This window comes from Gadus macrocephalus, chromosome 10 (assembly GCF_031168955.1).
Source record: "Gadus macrocephalus chromosome 10, ASM3116895v1".
In the NCBI taxonomy this organism is placed as follows: domain Eukaryota; kingdom Metazoa; phylum Chordata; class Actinopteri; order Gadiformes; family Gadidae; genus Gadus; species Gadus macrocephalus.
In genome coordinates this window covers 12,404,323-12,428,023 of record NC_082391.1, presented here as the reverse complement: position 1 = coordinate 12,428,023, position 23,701 = coordinate 12,404,323, and the positions used below count along the sequence as shown (strand labels likewise).

General features: G+C 45.0%; 2 protein-coding genes and 1 long non-coding RNA gene across 3 annotated transcripts in view; 2 read left to right on the top strand and 1 right to left on the bottom strand.

Moving 5' to 3' along the window:
- Positions 1-23,701, top strand: part of ppid (peptidylprolyl isomerase D) — a 314,679-nt gene that overhangs the window by 206,182 nt on the left and 84,796 nt on the right. The gene's annotated exons all lie outside the window — the stretch shown is intronic.
- tdo2a (tryptophan 2,3-dioxygenase a) lies at positions 14,252-19,161 on the bottom strand. The gene is made up of 12 exons (XM_060062372.1): positions 19,050-19,161; positions 18,798-18,909; positions 18,526-18,616; positions 18,152-18,222; positions 17,681-17,808; positions 17,188-17,374; positions 16,948-17,055; positions 16,711-16,822; positions 16,293-16,350; positions 15,860-15,939; positions 15,562-15,652; positions 14,252-15,265 (listed from the first exon to the last, which is right to left on the bottom strand). The coding sequence occupies exons 1-12, from the start codon at positions 19,082-19,084 to the stop codon at positions 15,094-15,096; spliced, it is 1,245 nt and encodes a 414-aa protein (XP_059918355.1). The 5' UTR covers positions 19,085-19,161; the 3' UTR covers positions 14,252-15,093.
- On the top strand, positions 17,422-17,908 carry LOC132465677 (uncharacterized). The gene is made up of 2 exons (XR_009527670.1): positions 17,422-17,517; positions 17,606-17,908. It is a non-coding gene; the product is annotated as an uncharacterized LOC132465677 (long non-coding RNA).

Sequence of the window (23,701 nt, the reverse complement as noted above, 5' to 3'; positions counted from 1 at the left end):
TGTGGCAACATTCATCTAATTCCTTTCCCTGCATGACATTTTGCATCTGGTCAGTGGAGTAGAGAAAGCCGTATAGCTCAAAAACACCCTCCATGTTTGAAAATCTCTCCCTGACTGTGACCAGGGTTGTGTCCACCATATGTAGGAAAAACTCCCTCCTGAAATGCTATTCTGCAGTGCACACTGTCTCCTCTCTCCCCTCATACTCAAACTGCCTTTTTTTCTTTCTCTGGCGCACCTCTGGCCAGGCCATCTCCAAATCAATCTTCTCTGCTATCTCCCTGGCATCTGTTTTAGCAGAATTGAATCCGTCCTCTCGATAATCTTTCAGAAATGCCATCACTGCAAGGACCTCTCTCCTCATGACTTCCACTGACACTTTGGGGCTCTGCAATAGCTTGCTGACTTTGTTTATGTGAAATAGGACATTGTACCAGACGACTGTACTCACCAGAAAAGGCCATTTCTTCATCTCTTTGTGAATGCCGTTGGCATTGGAGGCGCATTCAGAGTCTTGCTTCTCCTCAGCATACTCCCTCAGAGCGGTCAGGGCATCCAAAATTTCAGGCAACTGGTATCGGACGGCTTTCACGGACTCCACCCTAGCCTCCCATCTTGTTGCACTGAGTGGTTTAATGGTAAAATATGTCACATGTTTTTGAAGGATTGTCCAGCGGTGAACAGAAGCACTGAATATAGCATACAGTCGCTGTAACAGTCCAAAAAAACTCAAAGCTGTCACAGAGGACTTGGCAGCATCACCAACCACCAGATTCAACGTGTGGCTGGCACATGGGACACAGAGTGCTTTGCTGTTCAGCTCCAGGACTCTGCTCTGGACCCCCTGTTTCTTCCCCTGCATATTATTGCCGTTGTCGTAGGATTGCCCACGACAATCAGCAAGGTCTAAATCTAGTGTCTGCAGGTGTCCCAAAAACAAGTTGAGTAGGCCTTTCCCTGTTGTGTCCTCTGCCACCAGAAAGCCAACAAAGTGCTCGTGGATGGACACTCCTTCGCCAGGCTTGCAGTCAACTATCCTCAGCTACACGGACAGCTGCTCATCATGGCTGACATCCGGGGTGCAGTCCATGATGACGCTGAAGTACTTGGACTTTTTCACCCTCTGTACAATTGTGTTTGTCACACAGCTTCCCACCAAGCAGATTATTTCATTTTGGATCATTTTGCTGAAATAACTCTCAGAATGTGGTTTCTCAGCTACCCTCTTCACATGATCCCTCATCACAGGGTCAAACTGAGCCATCAGCTGAACTTGGCCTAAGAAATTCCCATTGCCATGCTCATACAGCTTCTCTGAATGGCCTCGAAAAGCTAAGTTGCGCTCGGCCAAGTGTGTAATAATGGCAATCAGACGTTTCAAGATCTCTCTCCATTTGTTTACTTCGTTCACAAACAGCTCTTGATTTACATGATCTATGGCTTTACCTGTTTGGAGCCGTTGCTGAAGCGTTCGCCAAACAGCCATATTTGCGAGGTGATCAGCAGACTTCTCGTGTTCTTTTAGGAAGGCTGATACATTTTTCCAGTCGTTCGTGCCGTCAGTGCAGAACCGCTGCTTATTACAATCGCCAAACAGCCGACAACAGAAACAAACAGCGCGGTCTTTCGTTTTACTGTACACAAGCCAGGACCTCTGGATTTTTTCGCCATTTTTCATATTTAAATAGTAGTGCATGCTTGTAAAGCGTCTGCCCTGTGTGTTCTGGGGGAAATCTCCTCGTAATTGCACTGGTCCTTTCTGTACAATTGAGCAACGCTCGGAGTCTGTCAACTTTTCTGGCCAATGTGCAGGGTCGTCGCCAATTAGGAAACTGTTTCCACTGCTGCTAGTGGTAAATGGCATAGCACGACTCACCGCCAAATCATCTTCGTCTTCATCTTCCTCTCCTTCGGCTTCCATAGCCACCTCTTCTCCTTCGGCACCCACCTCTCCTCCTTCCTCCTCCACCTCCACCTCCACTTCATCATTTTCCCCAACAGCAGAGCCTGTCGCAAGTTCAGCAGCGGCTGCTGTGGCAGCAGCAGGTGTAAAAAATGAAGTCAATTTCGGCAGTGTATCTGCAATTATTTTCTTCTCAGGTTTTTGTTTTCGTTTAGCACAACCACTATCGTAATTCTGCCGCTTCATTTTCACCGAGTCGCATCCCTCTGCTTTGGTTTGAAGTACGTTATTTCGCGCTGCGCGCGTTACTACGTAATCATATTCTGGACTAGTCCAATGCACAATGGAGGGGGGCATGTGTGCTGGAAAATTATTATTTAGGCATTAGTTCGGCGTTATGTTGATATTTTTGTTATTTTTTTCTACTAGAAATGTTTTTTTTTTTTTACTTTACATAAGTAATGGCTGGGGGGGGGTCAGATTTGGGGGCCCCTAATAAAGACAGATTTGGTTGGGGCCCTAGGCACTTGCCTAGGTTTGCCTAATGGAAGATCCGCTTCTGATTTGGAGAGTTGTTGCCACGTCCCAGTGGTGGAAGTATCATATAATATGAAAGAGGGCATTCAATTATACTACAATGATCAATTAGGAGGCCGAAGCCCTAAAGGAAGTGATGCAATAGGTGACTGAGGCGAGAACATTTAAGTAAACTGTACCTTGGGGTCTCTTATATATCAAAGGGGGTTTCAAAGGACGCATACGCTTCAACCTGTGGCTCCAGCCCTACAGGAAATGACTCAGCAAGTGCTCCATCTCGTTGCACCTGCACCCAGCGGCTCGCTTGCAAGATTTTGGCCGGAAGTTCTTCCCAGACCTATACCCTAACAGTCCAACATGCATATCTGAGAATCAGGCCTCTCTTCAATAATGACAAAATGTTATGAGAGAAATACAGATTCACTTTTTGTTATCTCATAAGCGGCGTGGTGCCGGCTCCTTTTGACCTTTTGACCCCAGACTTCAAAGACGTGGCCACAGGCCAGCTGTGTCTACACACATTAAGCCACAAATGTACACCTCCATCCCGCAAAAAATGGGGCCTAGAAACTAACCTTTGTCTTATGTACATTGACTGTACTGTTGGAGGTCACGCCCCTTTTCCGGCCTTTTCGAGATAGCTAGGGATGCTAAAATGTTTACACACATTTCCCGGGGCCCCGAGAACGACATATCCAAGATTTGTAGTTCTAGCCCATAGAGAAAAAAAGTTTTCCCAAATGGACTGTCATTTGGACAAAGCCCCTTCAGAAGTGTTGCCTGCGAGACCAAATGGTTCAGAATGTGGTGGAAAAACAGTTTTTGAGATAGGAAGGTCCTACCGCCCTGAAATTTGAATACCATATTCTAGGGCCTAACTGGGACCCCCGCACCGAAACTTGGCCCGGTCGGACCCCGAGTGCAGGAAGGGGGGGCCTGGACTTTCATAATCTTCGCTCTGTGAATGTAAAGGATGTTTGGTCGGATGTTATGACGAAGAATCATAATGTGAATGGGAATATTCTATTAATGTCTTGATATCATCTTTCGTCTCAACACTTCTGCTGCAGCCGCTTAAAGTCTCACTCCGAGAACCTTAAAATATGAATCAATCCATTAGAAGTATGAAAATATCTTCCCGGTCGTGCAACAGGGCAAACAAGGTGTCCTTTGACATCTACGTTTCGAGACGATTGCAACAGTGCCACACATGATCATATTTGAATATGTTTCGGGGTAGTAATTAGCTGTCGATTTTGGAGGCCTTTATCAATAATGACCAGCTATAGATTTGCTTCCCGATGGAGATTTTTGACAAATTACATGTTAATTAGCATCTACACGTTAAGCTGAGTCCAATGAGATCAAGCTCGCCCTCTTGCTACACCGAGATCATGTCCTAGACCTAGGTGTACCATGTAAAATACATGTTACCAATAGCTAGAGTGTCACGCTTGGTGTCATTGGACTCAGCTCAACGTGTAGATGCTAAATAACATGTCATTTGTCACAAATTTTTATCGGGAAGCAAATCAATAGCTGCTCATTATTGATTAAGGCCTCCAATTTCGACAGCTAATTGCTACCATTAAACATGTTCGGATATGCTCATGTGTGGCACCGTTGCAATCGCCTGGAAGCGTAGATGTTGAAGGACACCTTGTTCGTTCTCCTACGCCACCGGGAAGATATTTACATGCTTCTGATTGACTAATGAATTGATTCAGCTATTCCCCCAGAAGTCTGGGGTCAAAAGGTCAAAAGGAGACGGCACCAGCCCCGTTGAAAAAAATAGAATACCACCCAACACACTCAGGAGATTAATGATATTTAAATTATTATGACCATGAAGTCTTTATTTGCATGGGTTTACATTTCGTTCTGTGTAGCATGGAAAAATCTGAGAAACACTCCCATTCAGAATGCATTGGTTTACATTTCGTTCTTTGGAAAACGGTTCTTTAGTAATAATATTTGAGGGAATATTTTTTTTTTGTTGTTTTAGCAGCGAAATGCACCGTGTGCGTGTGTGTTTGTGTGTGTGTGTGTGTGTGTGTGTGTGTGTGTGTGTGTGTGTCTGTGTCTGTGTGTCTGTGTGTGTCTGTGCGTGCGTGTGCATGTGTGTGTGTGCGTGCGTGTGTGTGTGTGTATAACACGCTATTTTATGTTGAAATGCGACGTAATCCAGTGTTCACGAAACGTACACTGTCAACGTATGCTTTTGGCGACTGGGTTGCCTCTCAGATATACGTGTTTCTAACAAGATGATATCATTAAAAATAACATAAAGTAACAGTTTAATAACACAAACGCAGGAAGCACGTGAGCTGCTAGTTTAGCGAAAGCAGCCTAACAACCTGACGTTGAAACATGCGAGCGAGCCGATCAAATCCTAATAACTATAAAACTAAAGATCAGACACAATCACTGACTGAAGATTATGCAAGTAAAAAGTATATTTCTCGCTAGAAATGTTATTAGAAACACGTTTAACGGTGAATCAGTCCTAAAATATTGCATTTCCCATTCAGATAATAAAGATTAATAAAGATCATACACATTCACTGACTGAAGATTATGTAAGGAAAATGTAGATTTCTCGCTAGAAATGTCATTAGAAACGCGTTTAATGGTGTATCTGTCCTAAAATATTGCATTTCCCATTCAGATAATAAAGATTAATATAAGCTACGCCGTGTTCTGGAGCCGCGGGGGATTCTAGGAATTGGGGTTGTCAGTTGACAAATGGGGCTTTTGTTAACTTGTTTTGTTGTTAGGATTAAGTGGGGTTGATGGGTTCGGGATGTTATGTGGTTGTGTGTTGTTCTATTAACATTGTTCGTGTGTTCATTGTTGTCGACACCGTCACCGAGAGTGACGTGACCATCGTTTCGTGCAGCTGTTCCGTGTTGAAGTCTCGTTCAATAAAAACCAACTCTCGTTGTCGAGCGTTCAATAAAAACCAACTCTCGTTGTCGAGTGTGTCCCCCCCCTCAAGAAACGTGCCCCCCCCCCCTCAAACAACGTGTTCCCCCCCCTACAAACGTGTCCCCCCCCCCCCCCTCAACAAACGTGTCCCCTCCCCCTCAACAAACGTGTTTCCTCCCCCCCGTCACCAACAGTGTACCTCCCCCCCCCCCCCCCCCCCTCAACAATCGTGTCCACAATCTGGCGCAAAACCCGTGAAACCCAAACCCCAAAACCCGCCTCCAGAGCGGCACGTGTGGATACTGTAGGTATAACACGCTGTTTTTACGTTGTAATAGTACGTATCCAGTGTTCATGGAAACGTACACCGTCAACCTTCTTTCTTGGCGACTGGGTTGCTTCCTGACATGCATACCCAATCGAATTCCACACACTTTTGCGTCACCACAAGCACGCAGATTTCCTCACAAAAACGCTAGTCTAAACGCGGAATAAAAAGTGAAGACGCGACGCCACTTTTGCGACTTCTGTTCAGACCGTCATCATTGAACGTAGCCTTAAAGATCAGGGGCCGTATTCACAAAGCATTTTATCTTACCGCTAGGAGTGCTCCTAACTCACGCTAAAACATTTTACGTAGGATTTTTTTCTTAAAAGTTATTCACAAAGCCGCTGAGACCTACTCTTACTAAGGATAAATCACAAAGAGTGAACTAAGAGTGACGTGCCGTTGCTATGGATTACGTCAATTCTCGTGCACGAGTTTAGAAGCGGTCAGTTCGGTGATTGGTTGTTCAGACGAGCCCACTGAATCACCGAAAAACAAGGAAATAGCCTAGGATAGAAATGAATTCCTATCTAGTGGCTAACAAGATTTTTTTCGACTGGTCCCAATAACACAGCTTGTGATATCTTCCCACCACTTCCGAGATGTACCGGTGCCTTGTTATCTTGACTCGAAAACCAAGAGACGTTTATTGATTGGGTTGATGATTTATTTTGTTGAACAATCAGGCAGTAAAAATTACGATAAACTGTGGTTCTAAGTGGTTCTAAGTGTTTGTGTTTCTGGTTTCGTTGTCGTCAATGATGGTATGCGCAAGCACCGGACACTCCTTCTCCTGGTTTGGCACACCTTTATGCTCCCCTTGACCTATAGGGGGGCATACACACTCACGTGACCACACACTGTTCCAACTAAAAATAATCAATACAAAGTAAACGTCCAATACCTATTGCTTCCAATATGTGAAACCAAACCAATACGAAGTATGAACAAAACAGATGGCTCCTACACCTATTAAGTAGTTAGAGTGCAGTTAGCAGAATACACGCATTTGGTGGGTAGAGTACTGAAAATCTATACTCAAGTAAAAGTAAAATTACCTCCTTCAAAATCTACTTTAGTAAAAGTAAATATTCCAATTTGAAAACCTACTTGAGTAAGAGTAAAAAAGTACTTTGTTTTAAAGTTACTCAAATTACAAGTTACTTTACATTTTGGATCAGGGAAAAAGACATAACGTGTTAGAATCAGTAGCGTGCGGTGCCCCTTCATTTCGGTGTGGCAGAAACTACTGGCGTATGACCACACCCACAATTTATGTATATTTTTTACATATATATTTTGAGCTACATTAAAACATGTTAACTAAACTAATTGTGAGTAAGAATTAAAAATAAACTAATAGCCTAATGTTACTGCACGCTGTTGAAGTGCCATCCGCAACACTGGTCATATGATGTCCCTTATAGGGAAGTTATTTCTTCCCTATTTTATTTTAACAACTTAGCGAGTGCATTGCAAATACATGAAAAGTAGAAATACAAGTCATCAGTCAAGCAGACCTTCGATTTGGAACTTGGCCCGACGATGTGTGCAAATCTCTTAACACTTGAAATCAGATATTTCTCAATAACAGCTGTTTAAATCAGTATGAAATCAGGTATGCAATTTGAATACCTGCTGAAATAAATAAATAAATAGTCTTCAATGCCGAAAGATATAGGCGGAGTAATTCGATTTTAAACAACAACAGTCCTAGAATATGACCATAGGGCAGACTACTTTACGACCATATGGGCGTCTTATGGCGCGTTTCCACTGCAGGGTGCGGAACGGATCGGATCGCAAAGGTGCGGGTCGGGTCGCGTGACCCGGACTTTGCCGTACCCGTTCCGGCCCCGTTCTCGGGACTCCTCCGTTGGGGTACCGCAAACGAGACGAGACGCCTGAAAGGGTCCCGTGAAATTCTAGCTACACCCCCCCTCCGTTGATTGGTCGACAGAATCGTCACTTCCGGGTGACGCGGGGATAAAAACAAACGAACAGTAGCCTCGAGGTATTATTCTTTACAATTAACTTGTTGCGTAAAACGCTTGCTTGGGCGAACAAGGAGGTGGAGACGTTCGTCTGCATTCTTGGGGAGGAAGACGTTTTTTACGATGTTTACGTAGCTGCCGCGGCGATCGACATCCGGCCTACCACAAAGGGTACTGTCGGCAGTGGAAACGCGACCTCGGAACTGAGCTGGGCTATACCGCCCCCTCCCTACCGCACCTTTGCGATCCGATCCGTTCCGCACCCTGCAGTGGAAACGCGGCATAATTATAGCGCTGATTGCAATTCTTATTGCAGCCTGCAGGGTTATGCGAGAAACATACGGAGGGACGCGGTCGTTGAGCTCCGCCGCCCCACATTGCATGACACGTTAAACTCAACTAGAATCAATCTGATATCAACAGACCAAAAATAGTCGGAAAGCCTGCAGAAACTATAGATAGTTAATGTGACAATCACATTATTACAAATAAACTTGGAGCAATGATTTACTGAGGAACTATCTTTTTTGGGAGCATGCTTTTGCAGGGAGTTCGCCGCCCCACCTGCCCATATGGACGGCACGCTGCTGCGTGAGTGAGTGAGGGAGAGAAAGAGATGCACTCCTAAAACATTTCTTCACAAGTTGTACAACAAATGCAATATGTACAACAAAAAATGTAATTTAATTTCAAACAAATTTGCATTAAGCTCTGTGCATGTGACAAAAGGCAAGAGCTTTGTAGGAACACAACCAATTAAACACAAACGAGACTGACTTGGTTGGCTGATTGGGCAATCAGATTTATCCAGCCTACGCACATAGCATGCACGCACTCTCACAGAGCCAGACACGACAATGACAAACAAGTTTGTGAGTGGTCTGCAGAATACAGTGTAACATAGTTTCTTTAGAATTATATAAACTATAGCCTACGTGGACCGTAACTCCGCACCCCCTGGCGAAAATATCTTCCTGCGCGTCTGCATCCATGCGTTTCTAGTCCTCAGTCCCAACATAACGGTCGACTCACGTTGCAACCTAGGGAAAGCGCGTCGCTAACGTGTACGCTTGTATTACAGTCAACGAAGATAATGTTTTTATCAAAATACTAATTTTAATGAAAGCACAATGGAAAATGTAATTGAGTACTGAGTAGAATTCTAAATCAAATATTTACTTGAGTAAGAGTAAAATTACAGACTTAAAAAAGGAACGTGAAAAGTACTCGTCACCCGAAAAATTTACTTTTTTACTCATTTGCGTTACTTGTAATGCGTTACCCACCACTGCGCATGGTGACAAGTTTGTGCAGACCACGATAATGACGTTGTAGCCTGCACGTTCAAGAGAGAGAGAGAGAAAAAAAGCAAACAATAAAAATACGTAAAATTGAAAAATTGAAAGAAAATAAATGTTATGAACTACACAAGTGTTGACTGATTTGTGCCAAGGTGTTTACCTAAAATGTGTATTCACAAAGTGATCCCTAAATGCCAGTCCACTTGGTTCCACACGGCCAAATTCATTGTCATGTTGATCGCCATCATCATCATCATCGTGGTCCTCGTCCTCTTCATCGTCGTCATCATCATCATCATCATCTGGCTTTGTAATGTTTCTCTGCTTGCAGAGGTTGTGTAAAATGGCACATACAGTGATGACTGTGCTTCCCCTCTCTGGGGTGAGGCGTATTTCGCCGTGGAGGACATGAAACCGACGTTTAATTTGCCCGATTCCTCTCCCCACAACATTTCAAAATTCAAAAAAAAAAAAACTTTATTTGTCCCCAGGGGGCAATTGAGGGCACATAGCAGCAGCATTACAAAGGACCGGGCCATGTCCAAACAAAAAAAACAAACAAAAACAAACACGGCTTCACCAGTCCATGTGGGGAGGGCACAAGCCCGGGTGGGGGGTTTAGGAGGAGTTGAGGAGGTGAACAGCCTTGGGAACAAAGGTTGCTTTTCTCCTCTGTGTCCTACAGCCGAGGCAGCGTAGTCGGCGCCCTGAGGGGAGCCACTCAAAGGCGGGGTGTAGAGCGTGTGAGGGGTCCTGCATAATTATTTTGGCTACCGGAGTGTTTGCTGGTCATGGATGGAGGAGAGAGTTCTTATTGAAAGTCCAATTATTTTAGAGCAAACTCTGGCCGTACTCTCCAGGCGGTTTCTGTTCTGGAGGGTGATGGAGTGGAACCAGCAAGTTATAGAAAATGTACAGATGCTTTCAATGAAGGAGTAATAGAAAGTAAGCAGTATGTTTTTGCTGACTCCAAAGGAATTTAGTTTCCTTAAGAGATACTTCCGCTGATGACACTTCCTAAGGATCTCTTCAGTGTTGGAGGAGAATTTCAACTGGCTGTCGAAGATGGTGCCCAGGTATTTATACTCCTCCACCAGCTCCACCGGCCTCCCGTGGATTGAGATGATTGATGCTGCGGCCAGCTCTCTCTGCCTCTTAGAAAAGGTCACCACCATCTCTTTGGTCTTACTCACGTTCATCTCAAGGCATGAGCTGTCGCACCACTCCACAAACTCCTGGAGAGCTGATCCATGCTGCTGTGAAGGACCTGAGAGCAGGGACAGGAGAACTGTGTCGTCTGCGTACTTCACCAGGTGACACTGAGGCTGTGTGGATCTGCAGTCGTCTGTATAGAGGATGAAGAGCAGAGGTGAGAGCACACAGCCCTGAGGGGAGCCCGTCGAGGTGTGTCGGAGAAGGTGTTGTTGACCCGGACTCTCTGTGACCTGTCGGTTAGAAAGTCCATTATCCACCGGATGAGCTGGTCGTCTAGATGGAAGTAGGAGGTGAGTTTGTTCGCCAGGATGTGGGGCTGTAGTGTATTGAATGCAGAGGAGAAGTCTATAAACAAGAGTCTGGCTGATGTGTTGGGCCGCTCTAGATGTTTGTGTACAGTGTCAATGATGAATGCTTTTGCGCCGTCCACACCTCTGCCTGCGCGGTAAGCATACTGTAGTGAGTCCATCAGGGGGTCGGTTACAGTGAGGATGTGTTTTTTAACAACCCTCTCCATGGCCTTCATCACCAGAGATGTGAGGGCCACAGGCCTGAGGTCGTTCAGAGTGTTGATGGTGCTTTTCTTTGGGATGGGGATGACTATAGAGTGTTTCCACAGCTGGGGGACTGTGCTGGTGTCCATGGATCTCTGAAACAGGGTTTGGAACACACCCCCCAGCTGCTCAGCACAGAACCTCAGGACGTGGCCACTGATGTTGTCTGGGCCAGGAGAGCTGTTCTCCCTGGTCTTCCTGAGGGCTCTGACCACCTCCTCTGTTTTAAAGGTGAGTGTGGAGTCACCAGGTTTCAGTGTTGTTAATGTATCTGCCAGTTGGGTGGAGTTGTCAGTCTCAAACCTGGTGAAAAAGGAGTTGAGGTCGTTAGGGAGAGATGTAGAGCTACTACCCGCCACCTGGATGGTTTTGTGGTTGGTAGCAACGGTGTTAACGGCAGCCATGGTTTTGAGGCCCTGCCAGGCTGAGCGGAGGTTCCCCTGGATGAATTTTTCCTCAACCTTGTTCTTGTACTTCAGCTTAGCAGTTTTTATGGCGCGCTTAACTTCCCTGTTGACCTCCTTCTTTTCAGACTCTGAGCCAGTGAAGAAAAACCTTTTTTTCTTGTTAAGAATTTCCTTCAGTTCTTTTGTAATCCAGGGCTTATTGTTTGGGAAGATGGTGACCGTTTTGGAGGGGATGATGTTGTCCACACAGAAGTTGATGTAAGATGAGACGGTGTCCACTTGCTCCTCCATGTCGTTTGAAGGGGTTAGGAGGTTATTCCAGTCTGTGGATTCAAAGCATCCTTGCAGCGCTTGGATGCTGTCGCTAGTCCACTGCTTGATGTTTTTAATAACCTTCTTTGCCCTCCTTATGACAGGTATGTATGCTGGAGCAAGCAGGATGGTGTCGTGGTCGGCAGTGCCAAGAGGGGGGAGGGCTATGGACCTGAAAGCATCTGGTACAGAGCCATAGCATTTATCCAGTGTCCTCCCACGGCGAGTGGTGTATGTTACATATTGTTGAAAGCCTTTGAGTGATTTATCAGGAGAGCAGTGGTTAAAATCACCCAGGATGAATTTTGGGGAGTCTGGTGAGATGTGTTCTAGTCTATTTAATGAGCTTGTGATGTGCTCAGTGGCAGTAACTGCGTTTGCTCTGGGGTATATGTAAGCCAGGATGATAAAAAGTTGAGGAAACTCCCTGGGGAGGTAAAAGGGTCGTAGGGAGACAGCCAGGAGCTCGATGTCAGGGGTGCACAGTTTCTCTCTCACTACAACTGTGGAGCACCAGCGGGTGTTAACATAGAGACACACACCGCCACCATGTTGTTTACCGGTGCGCTCACTGTCCCGGTCGAGTCTGAGAGGGGGTGCGAAGCCATCAATATGCGTCGTGCTTTCTTCATCGTTCTTATTTAACCACGTTTCGGTGAAAGCAAGAATAGAGGCACTTCTGTATTCATGCATGTGGTTAACGTTGGCTTGTAACTCATCCATTTTGTTGCGGAGGGAGCGCACATTGGCCAAGATGATAGACGGAAGTGGCCGTTGTTTAAATTTCTCCCGTTTAAGCCTAGCTTTAATTTGTGTATGTTTGTGTGCTCTAGCATATATGGAGGTAAACAGTAAACAATAATAAATATGGATTCAACAAATCCAAGGCGTCAAAGAGCCAATACGATGTGTTTTACGCATAGGGCTAAGCGTAATCTGCGTAATCAATTACATTTTATACTTTAACTGTGCTCCCGGCTGTGGATTGAGGTAGGGTGTCAAGAGCCACGTCTTGCAGGGATAGCCACTTTCACCCAGCAAGTGACACCCAACTGGTACATCTCAAAAAGCTGCCTCAGACCGCTCTCCATTAAAATGCGCGAATCATGGATAGCTCCAGGCCACTTTGCAACAACATCCAGTAGGCTATGTTAAAATTTGCATCAAAAACAACCTGCGTGTGGATGGAATGCACTTTCTTCCTATTGACGAAAACGTCCTCATCTTTTGATGGCGCAATTATTTTTATGTGCGTCCCGTCAATAGCACCGACTACACCGGGCATACCTGCAATTGCCATGAAGTTGGCTTTGATCCTGTGTAATTGTTGAATGTCCAAAGGAAACCGGATAAACTGTTGGATGCATGATATGTGGTCTAGTGAGCGCATTGATAGTTTGGTTTATGGCACGGCTGACTGATGGTTGCGATATTTTTAAATCGTCGGCATTGCAAATACAAAGTTGCATTTCCCCTGTTGCTAAATAACGTAGTGTTGCCAAACATTTTATTTCGGGACTAATCTGATTATTCCTGTTAGTCGGGGATGTTATTGCATCCCGCACTAACTCCACAACAAGTTTAGGACCCTCACGATTTAGCCTATATCTCTTCAACTCACAGTCTTCCATTGTCTCCAAAACATTTTGTCTCGCAGCCATTTTACGATTCTTTGTGAATACTAGGTCTTATTGAGTTAGGAGTCCTCTTGAGGACTTTTAAGCTCCCCTAGACTTAGGTGCTACTTTTAGGCCTAAAATACTTTGTGTATTGCTCTTAGTGAAAAAAGTTAGGAGTCCTAAATTTAAGAGTGACACGCCCATTCTTTTTAGGAGTTACTCCTAAATTCGCCAGTTAGTACATAATACTTTTAGCCCTAAGATCCTTTGTGAATACGGCCCCAGGCATCTCTTGAGACTTTTTTTTTTTTTTTTGGCCTAATATTTATTACTCTACGTCCATTTCACAATTGTTACATGGACACTGGTCAAGTTTCTGTCTGCAAAAACTAACGTGGCAGAAATATTCTCGAGCAAACTATTTCCAAGCAGACAGAAACTTGAAGATCAAGTGAGGTGGCCGCAGGCATTTCACAATTTATGAGCCCTTGTTGTAAAACTACGTTTTCTGCTGTGGACAAACGTAGCTGTGGTACATTTTGGTGCGAGACTGTTGTCCAAACTGTCCAGCAGAGGGAGCTGTCATGCACCAGAATTAATTCATCACACAGGAATGGACGTTTTTGTGTGTATATGTATACATATATACACTACATTTTAAAATGTCCTACCGCTGGTCTAGTTTGTCTGCAAATAACTCTGCCTCCAGGATTGGTCAAAATAAATTGGAGCCAAAATAAATAAAAGCCTGGTTCACTAGATCTGAGGATAGACGATTTTGGATCATGAATGTAATAAGTGAACAAGGTCTGAGCCAAATATTAACCACCTGATACTTGGTGCGTTTCCTGGAGCTCAGAGGTCAGCAGGACGCTTGTTTACCTGGTCGATAAGACCCTGAACGCAGACCCTGAACCCAGAACCTAAACCCAGACGTCCTACACACAGACCCTGAACTATAAGACCAGACAGACCCTGAACACAGACAGACCCTGAACAGTCTTTCCGTCCTCTGTACTGGGATGTACTCGGTCTGCTAGCTAGTTTGGAAGACAGGGTCAAAGTGATGGTTCTAGCTGACAGGACAACGTGTGGTATAGTCTTTTGTCGACCCTTGTGTGTGTATGTGTGTGTGTGAAGGAGACTGTGCTCGTCTCTGAAGATGTTCTTTATTAAGTTATTAAAACAGTTAAATAAGGCATCTCGATACGAATGTTTAAACATAATACACGTTTGTGTTCATCACACACTGTACAAAACACATAGTTTCTTAACAAATCAGTTAAGAATCACATCAGTTAGTCTCACACAGCAGTTCCATACATATTTTCATAAATACATGATAACATTCAAACAGTAAACAAAGTGTACTTTATATCATCAGATAAACATTAAGTTCATCTTTTGGTGTTCCACAAGAATATTTACTTCATGTTGTAAAATATACAGCAGGTTGACTCTCCACTCTCTCCTTTCCCTCTCTCTTTCCCTCCTCTCTCTCTTCTCTCTCTCTCTGCTCTCCCTGTCTCTCGCTCTTGCTCGCTCTCTCTCTCTCTGTCTCTGTGATGAAATGGTGATTGACAGTGGGAGGGGTCTCTGCTCAGAGGCCGTGTGATTGGTCAGTCACAGAGCTCCACATGCGGTCCTTCTCTGCGGGGTCGAGTGGGGACTGTTTCATGCTTTTAGTTTCTGGTGAAATCCGAACTCTGTATTTTCTGCAGGTTGAGATACCTTTTCAGAAGCACATTTGATTGACTGTCCAACCATTATTTCCAAAAAACAAATCTTCCTTTTCAACACATTTTCAATGTGTTGAAACGGACAAACGGCAAAATGTCGGAAAAAAATAATTTACATATCCTCATTGTAAGATCCCCTCTCAGGGGGCCTACGAAACCTCTCAGCCCCAGGGCCCAATGGCAGGTTAATGCGGGCCTGGCCAGCCCCTTGTGGACACGTCCGGTACGGTGCAGTCTGACGCGTCTCTGAGGAGGATCAGCTGTCCTCCGACAACTGATCAGAGTCCTCGCTGCTGCAGTACGAGCTGTCGTAGTATTCGGCCGTGTACAGGAAGGTGTGGACGTTGGGGTTGAGCTTAGGAACCCAGTGTCGCGGGATCAGGAAGGTGGCCAGGTTGAAGAGGTCGACAAACACTTTGTAGCGGTCACTGCATCAGAGAGGACAGGGAACATGTCAATGAACATGAACACACTCAAATACACGGTAATACACGTTAACAGACCGTCAAATACATGTTAACACACATAAACACCGTCCAATACACGTTAACACACTCCAATACACGTTAACGCAAGGTTAGTTACCTGACAGTAGATCTCAGGTAGTGGTTAGTTAGTGATAAGTTTGTACTAGTTACCTGACAGTAGATCTCAGTTAGTGGTTAGTGGCTAGTTACCTGACAGTAGATCTCAGGTAGTGGTTGGTTAGTTAGAGTCAAGTTACCTGACAGTCGATCTCAGGTAGTGGTACCCAGACGATCCTCCGGTTCCTGCTTTGCTGCCGATCATCCGATGGACCATACACACGTGGTTATCTACACAAAGACACACAAAAAAACACACGTTTATCTACACACAAAAACTGAGTCTATTGAGCCAGACGTGTCCCTGGCAGCCTGGCAGGAAGACTTTCAGAGGTTATAGCAGGAATATTTTAAGGGTTTATAGCAGGGATATTTTATGGGATTATAGAAGGAAGACTAGGGTGTTAAGGGGTTCTTCTTCTGAGGGGGTGAACTCACATCTCCACTTAGTCATCAGGGTGTCGATGTCCATTAGGGAGGTCAGGAGCTGGAAGGGGACCTGGAACCGCGGCTCCTCCCTGTGAACCACAAGGCGTCGGGTTAGCATCTTAAACATGTTGTCAAAATTCAACCGTTTGGATTCAAACCTTTGTTAAGGACACTCCTGACCCATACCAGGCCAATGGATGAATAGGAAAAAATCTGAGTCAACAAAGGTCCCTGCTCCAAGGGGATTCCATGTCATTTATGACCTCCTGATAGCCCTCTGCTATTAGCCCCTTATCTCAGGTTTAGATCAGAGCGGGCCCAAGGGCGAACGGTGACACTGAAGCTGTTATCTTTCTGCGGTCAATGACCTCAGGCTCTCTCTCAGTTCCCTTCTATGTTAAGGTCAACAGTTTAATGTGTGGAGAAAGAGCCGTCCTCTCACCTGTAGAAGTAGATCATCAGAGCTCCCTTCAGGGCCTTGTAGGACAACCTGCGTTCACCTGCAGAACAACACACGTGTTACTAAAACACCTGTAACCTGTTATCAACACACCTGTTACCAACACACCTACAAAAAACAGACCTGTTACCAACACCCCTGTTACCATCACACCTGTTACCAACACACCTATAAACAACACACCCGTTACCAACACACCTGTAACCAACACACCTGTTACCAACACACCCGTAACAACACACCCGTTACAACACACCCGTTGCAACACACCCGTTACAACACACCTGTTACCAACACACCTGCTACTAACGCACCTGTTTCAAACACACCTGTAACCCACACACCTGTAACCAACACACCTGTCACTAACACACCTCCATTACTAGAGACAACTGCTCACCTTTACTGAGGAGGTGGTCGTGGCGTTTCTCCTCGAACAAGGAGGTGAAGACCTCCTTCTGCTTGACAAACTCGGCCATCATCTCCTCTTTGTCTTCAGAATCAGCCATCCCCTGCAGGGAGTGAACCAACAAGAAGTTTATGTCTACCTCAGATCTCCTCTCAATCCTCAACAAGAACCTCCTGAAGGGGAACAGAGGACCTGAGGTAAAGGCAGAGAACAGAGAACCAGCCCCACCTCTATCTTCTCCTTCTCCTGGGCCAGGCCTCTGAAGATGTTCTCCTCCAGTTGACCCCAGAAGTTGAAGCCGTCCGCATCCAGTCCTGGGGTTCTCTCCAGCCACTCCTGAACCAGAAGCACAACCAGACCTTTACATCCCATGATAACCATCTGATCATTCGAACCGGCCCGAGGAGCGCACCGGGTCCCACAGGAGGTCAATGAGCCCCTACTGGCTGACCCTCTGAGCGGCCGTACCTCCACCAGCTTGAGCAGCGTGGGCTGGCGTTCGCTGGCCACCAGCTGCTCATTCTCATGGCCCTTGAAGTTGTCCCTGTAGTGGCGCCGGTTGTAGGGGACCCGGAGGTTGTCAGGAACCCCGATCTTGTTCTCCAGCAGACGGAACTGCAGACTCTGGAATCCTGATGCCGGAGCCAGGTAGTCCCTGCACACATGAATGATTCACACGATCATTCATTCACCCTCCATACATCATTCATTCATTCGTTCATTGACACTTCCTACTTCAGCGGGGCTCCTGTCCGGGTCTCACTGCAATGGGCCCCCTGTTTGAGGGGTTCTGTTTGAGTCCCTCAAACAGGGGGCCCACACAGAGGACTCCCTATTGGGGTCCTCTGAATAAACCCTTTAAGTTTATTCTGAATTGCGTTGTCAGTACAGTTTAGAGACTTTACACTACAGTAGAGCTATGTGATGTAGAATCTGTAGATGTCTGGATGCTGGAGTCCACCTGAAGTCGTAGAAGTCCAGGGCTGTCATGGTCTCCAAGACGGAGAACTGGTCCACCAGCAGCTTGAAGATCATCACCATCCTGTGGACCCTGGTGTTGACCTTCAGCATGTTGCGCTCATCACGCACCTACACACACAAACACACACACACACACACACACACACACACACACACACACACACACACACACACACACACACACACACACACACGCACATATACACACGGGCACACACATACGCACACACACGGGCACACACATACGCACAAACACGCACACACACACACACACACGCACACGCACACACACACACACACACACACACACACACACACACACACACACACACACACACACACACACACACACACACACACACACACACACAGGGATTACTCTGAGGCCATACGTTGATGTAGAGGATCACCTCCAGTCCTTCTAGGACGTTCTAGTCGTGTTTGTGCTTACGTGTCCGCTGATGAAGATCTCCCTCACAGAGTCCAGCTCCCACAGGATCTGCTTGAACCACAACTCGTACGCTGCAACACACGCATCATTAATCAAGAGCTATCAATCATTAGTTATTAATCATTAGTTAACAATCATGAGTTATTAATCATGAGTTATTAATGATTATTTTTACCTTTATACGCATTATTTAAAATGTATTACTTGTTAGTTATTATTTATTGCTTATAGAAATATTTCTAATTATTTACCTGTGTTGGGAATAACTTATTACTTAGTACTCGTTATTTATTCATCATTAGTTAAAACCTCAATTACTTATTTTTGGTTAATTAGTAACAACTTGTAACTGTAACTGTGTGTGTGTGTGCTACCTTGGTGTGTAACAATGAAGAGATGCTCATCATGGATTTTATTTCCCTTCAGTTCACTCTGAAGAACCTGGGCTCCCACCACCTTGTCTAGCTGTTAGGGGGAGGAGGAGAGAGGAGGAGACATTTTAGGAGAGAGAGAAGGAGGAGAGAGGAGACATGTTAGGAGAGAGAGGAGGAGAAGAGAGGAGACACGTGAGGAGAGAGAGGAGAAGACATGTTATGAGAGAGAGGAGGAGAGTTGTGTTGAAGAGGACAGGAGGAGAAGTTTGTACCTGTAGGTATTCTCCGTAGATGATTCCTCCTTTACTGGCCTTGTTGACTCCCTCCTGAGACACATCCTTCTCCGCGTCCTGCTCCTCCTGCAAGGACGTTTTCTTAAACAACCTGCCATGAGGAGGAGGAGACAGGGGGAGACAGAGAGAGGAGGAGGAGGAGGAAGGAGATAATAGTTAAAAGGTAGTTAGTACTCAACACTAAACATTTAATAGTTAACAGGTGAAGACAGCGTGAGATAGCAGACATACAGATGCCTCTTCTCAAAGAACGGACATCCACTCATGGTTATCTGGAAGGTTTCCTTCTAGAGTCTTCTGGGTCAAACTAACCTGTAGCCGGCCGATCGCAGCCTTTAAAGGCTCCCGTCAGCCAATCACAGGCCGGCACATACATCCTCCCCTGGTCGGACCCGCCCCTTCCTGTGTGAAAACATTGTTTATCTTGTCCCATCAGATCATCAAGGCCACAACATCACGGTGCAACACCATATTATTGTAGATCACAAACTTTCCTCATGTTATTGTAGAGATCACAAACCTCATCACGTTATTGTAGACATCACAAACCTTCCTCATGTTATTGTAGATATCACAAACCTTCCTCATGTTATTGTAGAGATCACAAACCTCGACATGTTATTGTAGATAGCACTAACCTTCCTCATGTTATTGTAGAGATCACAAACTTTCCTCATGTTAATGTAGACATCACAAACCTTCCTCATGTTATTGTAGGGATCACAAACCTTCCACACGTTATTGTAGAGATCACAAACCTCATCATAATATCAATATACCTAATAATACACCTAATAATAAACTAATAAAGAATAATACATTATATCATAATAAACCTCATAACGTTCAATAAACCCAATAAACGACAATATTAATATTCCTGATAATCCAAGGTATGTATATTAATATTCCTGATAATCCCAGGTAAATACCGGTACATTATTCATATTCCTGATAGTCCCAGGTATGTGCATATAAATTTTCCTGATATCCCAGGTATGTATATTAATAGTCCTGATAATCCCAGGTATGTATATTAATAGTCCTGATAATCCCAGGTATGGAGCTCTTTGAGTTGCTGTGGCTGGTTGTGAATCGTGCTGCGCTGCAAGGACCCTCTGCCCTGGGTTCGGGTTAGGTTTGGGCTGAGCTTGGATCTGTTGAGCAGCCCTCTGCCAGAGCCCTGATTGGGGGACACGGTGTACCACAGCTCTGGGGTCAGCTCTCAGCAGGAGGCTGTGGGCCAGAGTTCGTGGCCTCGCAGTGGAACAATGAGACTTTAGAACACACACTCAAGTAATTGACGACACTGGAAAGAGTCAATATTTACCGTCGGCTAATAATTAATCTGAGTTAACAACATCCATCATGCAGAGGTTTGGTTTGTTCAGATGAAATAGCACTTCTTCTTTCAGAATAAATAGATAAATAGACTTTGTAGTAAATGTCTACGGGATGTTTCTCAGGCCTGAGGTCACCAGGAAGGTGTAGCGGATCCCCTCACCGACCCCCCGGGGGGTGACCTCTCAGATTGTTGTTGTGACGGAACAACCAGGTCTCCCTAATAAACGTAATACAGTAATATTCATAATAATAATAATTATAATATTAATAATGATTAATAAAGATAACATAAATAGTTGTAGTTATATTAATAGTAGATAATGTTAATCATATTAATGATCATACTAGTCACATTGATAACAATGATACTATTTATAATGGTAGCAATATTGCTAGCATTATTTATATCAGGAACTGTTATAATTGTTAGTATTACTACAATGGTGAATATCCTAAAAACCATCAAGGATCCCATCACCCCGGCAACAGACCTTTTGTGACCCTCAGGTCAGTCAGACGCATGCACTGTCACACTGCACAATCCCCCAACCCCACCCCCTGCACTTTGACTCTTTAACCCTGGCCATATTGCACAATACCATTTGTACATCTCCCTGTTTATTCAGTTTTCATTTTATATACATTTATAATAATCTTGATTTCTGTTAAAATGTATATTGTATTTTATTTGTATGGGTTAGGGTTATGGTAAGTGATTATGTCACACAAAATTTCCCCGCACATCCTGTTTGAGTATGTGACAAATAAAAACCTTTGAATTTTAATCAGAGCGAGAACATGCTCCTGTAAATGTTGGGGACGGCTCCTGTAAATGTTAGGTCCGGCTCCTATAAAAACTGGGACTGGCTCCTGTAAATGTTGGGACCTGCTCCTGTTCTGGGACCTGCTCCTGTAAATGTTGGGACCTGCTACTGCAAATGCTGGGACCTGCTCCTGTCAATTCTGGGACCAACTCCTGTAAATGTTGGGCCTGGCTCCTGTCAATTCTGGGACCGGCTCCTGTAAATGGTGGTTCTAGGTCGAACGGTTCCGGCGTTATTGTTCCCTGTTCTCAGACGGTCGGGTTGCCAGGTATGAAACAGGAAGGCACACAAACACAGCGTACTGCAGCTAGGAGAGCAAACAAACTGCATCAACTGAGATCGTTCTAGAATCGACCGACCTTAAATGGGGGTCCGTGTACCCCTATTTAAGGGGGGTACATTTCCATTGTACACAGACATTGTTCGGTGTACAAAGTGTAATTGCAATTTCATGGCAGTGTTGTTTTACGAAAATCATGTCTCTTTTTTGCTTTTCACTTCTCAAACACAACAAGGACCGAAGGGGGAGGAGCACTGTGGGCGTGGCCATGTCTCAGCGGGGGAGGGTCAGAGGGCGTGGCCAGGTTTCAGCGGGGGGCAGGGGGCGTGGCCATGATTCAGGGAGGTAGCCAGAGTATACAAACACGATGAAGTCAACGTACCTTAAAGTCAGGGGCGCAACTGCCTACTTTCTGGGGGGTATGCAAACACATAGGAGGCGCCCCCCCCCCCATCTTTGATCTGGGCACAACTTTGACCTAAAACACACTGATATTGAATCAAAAAATGTATTTTGAGTGCACAAGGACAGATATCCGTTTTTTTTTAAGAGGCAGCCTTTCTAAGATGCTCTGCCAGTGTAACATCATACCGTGCTATAAGAGATCAAGGATACCCAGAAAATTTCCATTTCTAGGATTTCCTTACTGTGCATTTTGTCCCCCTCAGTGTCAGGTTTCTTTCTGCAAGGAAGAGTATGCAGTCGATCACTAGAGTCAACAGGCTCTCTGCAATTCGCAATCAATCGTTTTACCTAGGCATAAGCGGGATGCCAATTCATTCCACAGCAGATAAGCATTTATGTGGCAACCACTTGTTTCATGGTGCTTCAGTATCTTTGAAAGACACTGCCAGTTATTATACCCCACCACAAGGCGCGTGTCAGCAACTCTAGCCTCACCAAAAAGCTTACATGCAAAAAAATAGACTCTGTTAGAACTGTTGGAGTACAGTAACCAATAGGGGTGGGAAAAATAATCGATTCTTCGATGCATCGCAATACTGTGTAGAACGATTCAGTCTCGATTCAGATACGATAATAATCTTTTCTTTTTTTTTCGGATTATTAATTTATTAACTTTTGGATTAATAACAGAGTTATAAAGTATCAACTTTATAACTCTGTTTTTACTGGGTTTATTGACATAAAACAAAGACTTGCATAGAGATTGAAGTAAAAAAAAACAAACACAAACAAGTTCCTTTATTTTTCTTGTTATGATCCGTTATATTGTAGGCTCCATTCTGATCAGTACACAGTTGCAAGACAACAGTAACCTGTTGTTTTACTAGTATTAGATTTAGCTAACCTGAATATTTACAAGCCTCCTCTTGATACACTGACATTAAAAAGACTGTCTTTCAACCACTTTGAAAAGCTTTCTTTCATCCCTGCGCACCCTTTCTCCGTCCTAATCTTTCTTTTTCTCTGTTGTGACCCCGAGGGCTTTCTTCTCTGCCTCTCCATATTGAGATACGTGTCATGAGATGACAATACGGTTCAAATGAAGACACTCTGGCGCTCGCCTCCAGGGCGTGGTCGAGGGGGCGCCCACTGGAGCGCCGTGTGGGGAGGAGGGGGGGAGGTAGGCGAAGGAGCGGGGGGGCGCCTTATCAGTGACGTTCCTCTGTTATTGATCATCATATCATGTACACAAACGCTTTTACTTCCATTGCTTTGGCGCCCCCTCTGGTGCGGCGCCCCGATGCGCCGCATATAGTGCATACCCACTTTTTGCGCCACTGCTTAAAGTGACACATTGTCAATGTGTTATCAATATTCTCATGTTCTCCAAGTGTTCAGGGGGCGGCGCCGAGGGGCGGGCCCCTGGGGGCCCCTCACTGGACCACTCCCCTGATGCTCCCTCCGAACAACGTTGGCCTAGACTGGGAGAGGGGGGGCCAGGTGGCCGGGCTCGCCACACCGATAGTGTCGTAGCAATTTCTATTAACGACTTATCTAATTCACTTCAACTAGCTATACGCAAGAGGAATTGGAGAGTCCGGAAAAAGTATTGACAGAGACTTTATTGTTACCCACATATCAGGAACAACAGAGCCGAGTATGGTTTGCAAAGACACTGACGGGGGCTCCGATCCCGCTCTCTCTTATCCATCCCAACTGAGCTGTTTTGCATGTAATATGACCGTCCTGGTATATGTTCAAAATGGCCTTACATGGCACGGAAAGTTAGCCTTACATTCCCTTACGTATGTGCTCATTTCCTGTAGTTAATCTAAATAATGGAAGGATGTCAGTAGCCTGGGCCCCAAAGTCCTTGGCGCCTTAAGTTATTAAGCCCTTGCTCCAGAGGTCCAGAGGTGGTTTCTCTACTTTCCACCATTAATGTTTATGCCTGATGTATATAGGCCTGATAATACTCATAGTTAAAGGGGCCCTATTATGCCCTTTCTTACTGTTCATTATTTAATTTG

Excerpts from the sequence above, each read along its gene's own strand:
- tdo2a (XM_060062372.1), bottom strand. The coding sequence starts at position 19,084 with ATGAGTGGATGTCCGTTCTTTGAGAAGAGGCATCT. Across the intron at positions 17,375-17,680 it reads CTGGACTTCTACGACTTCAG|GGACTACCTGGCTCCGGCAT; the intron begins GTGGACTCCAGC and ends TCATGTGTGCAG. Across the intron at positions 15,266-15,561 it reads TACCTGAGATCGACTGTCAG|TGACCGCTACAAAGTGTTTG; the intron begins GTAACTTGACTC and ends TCTCTGATGCAG.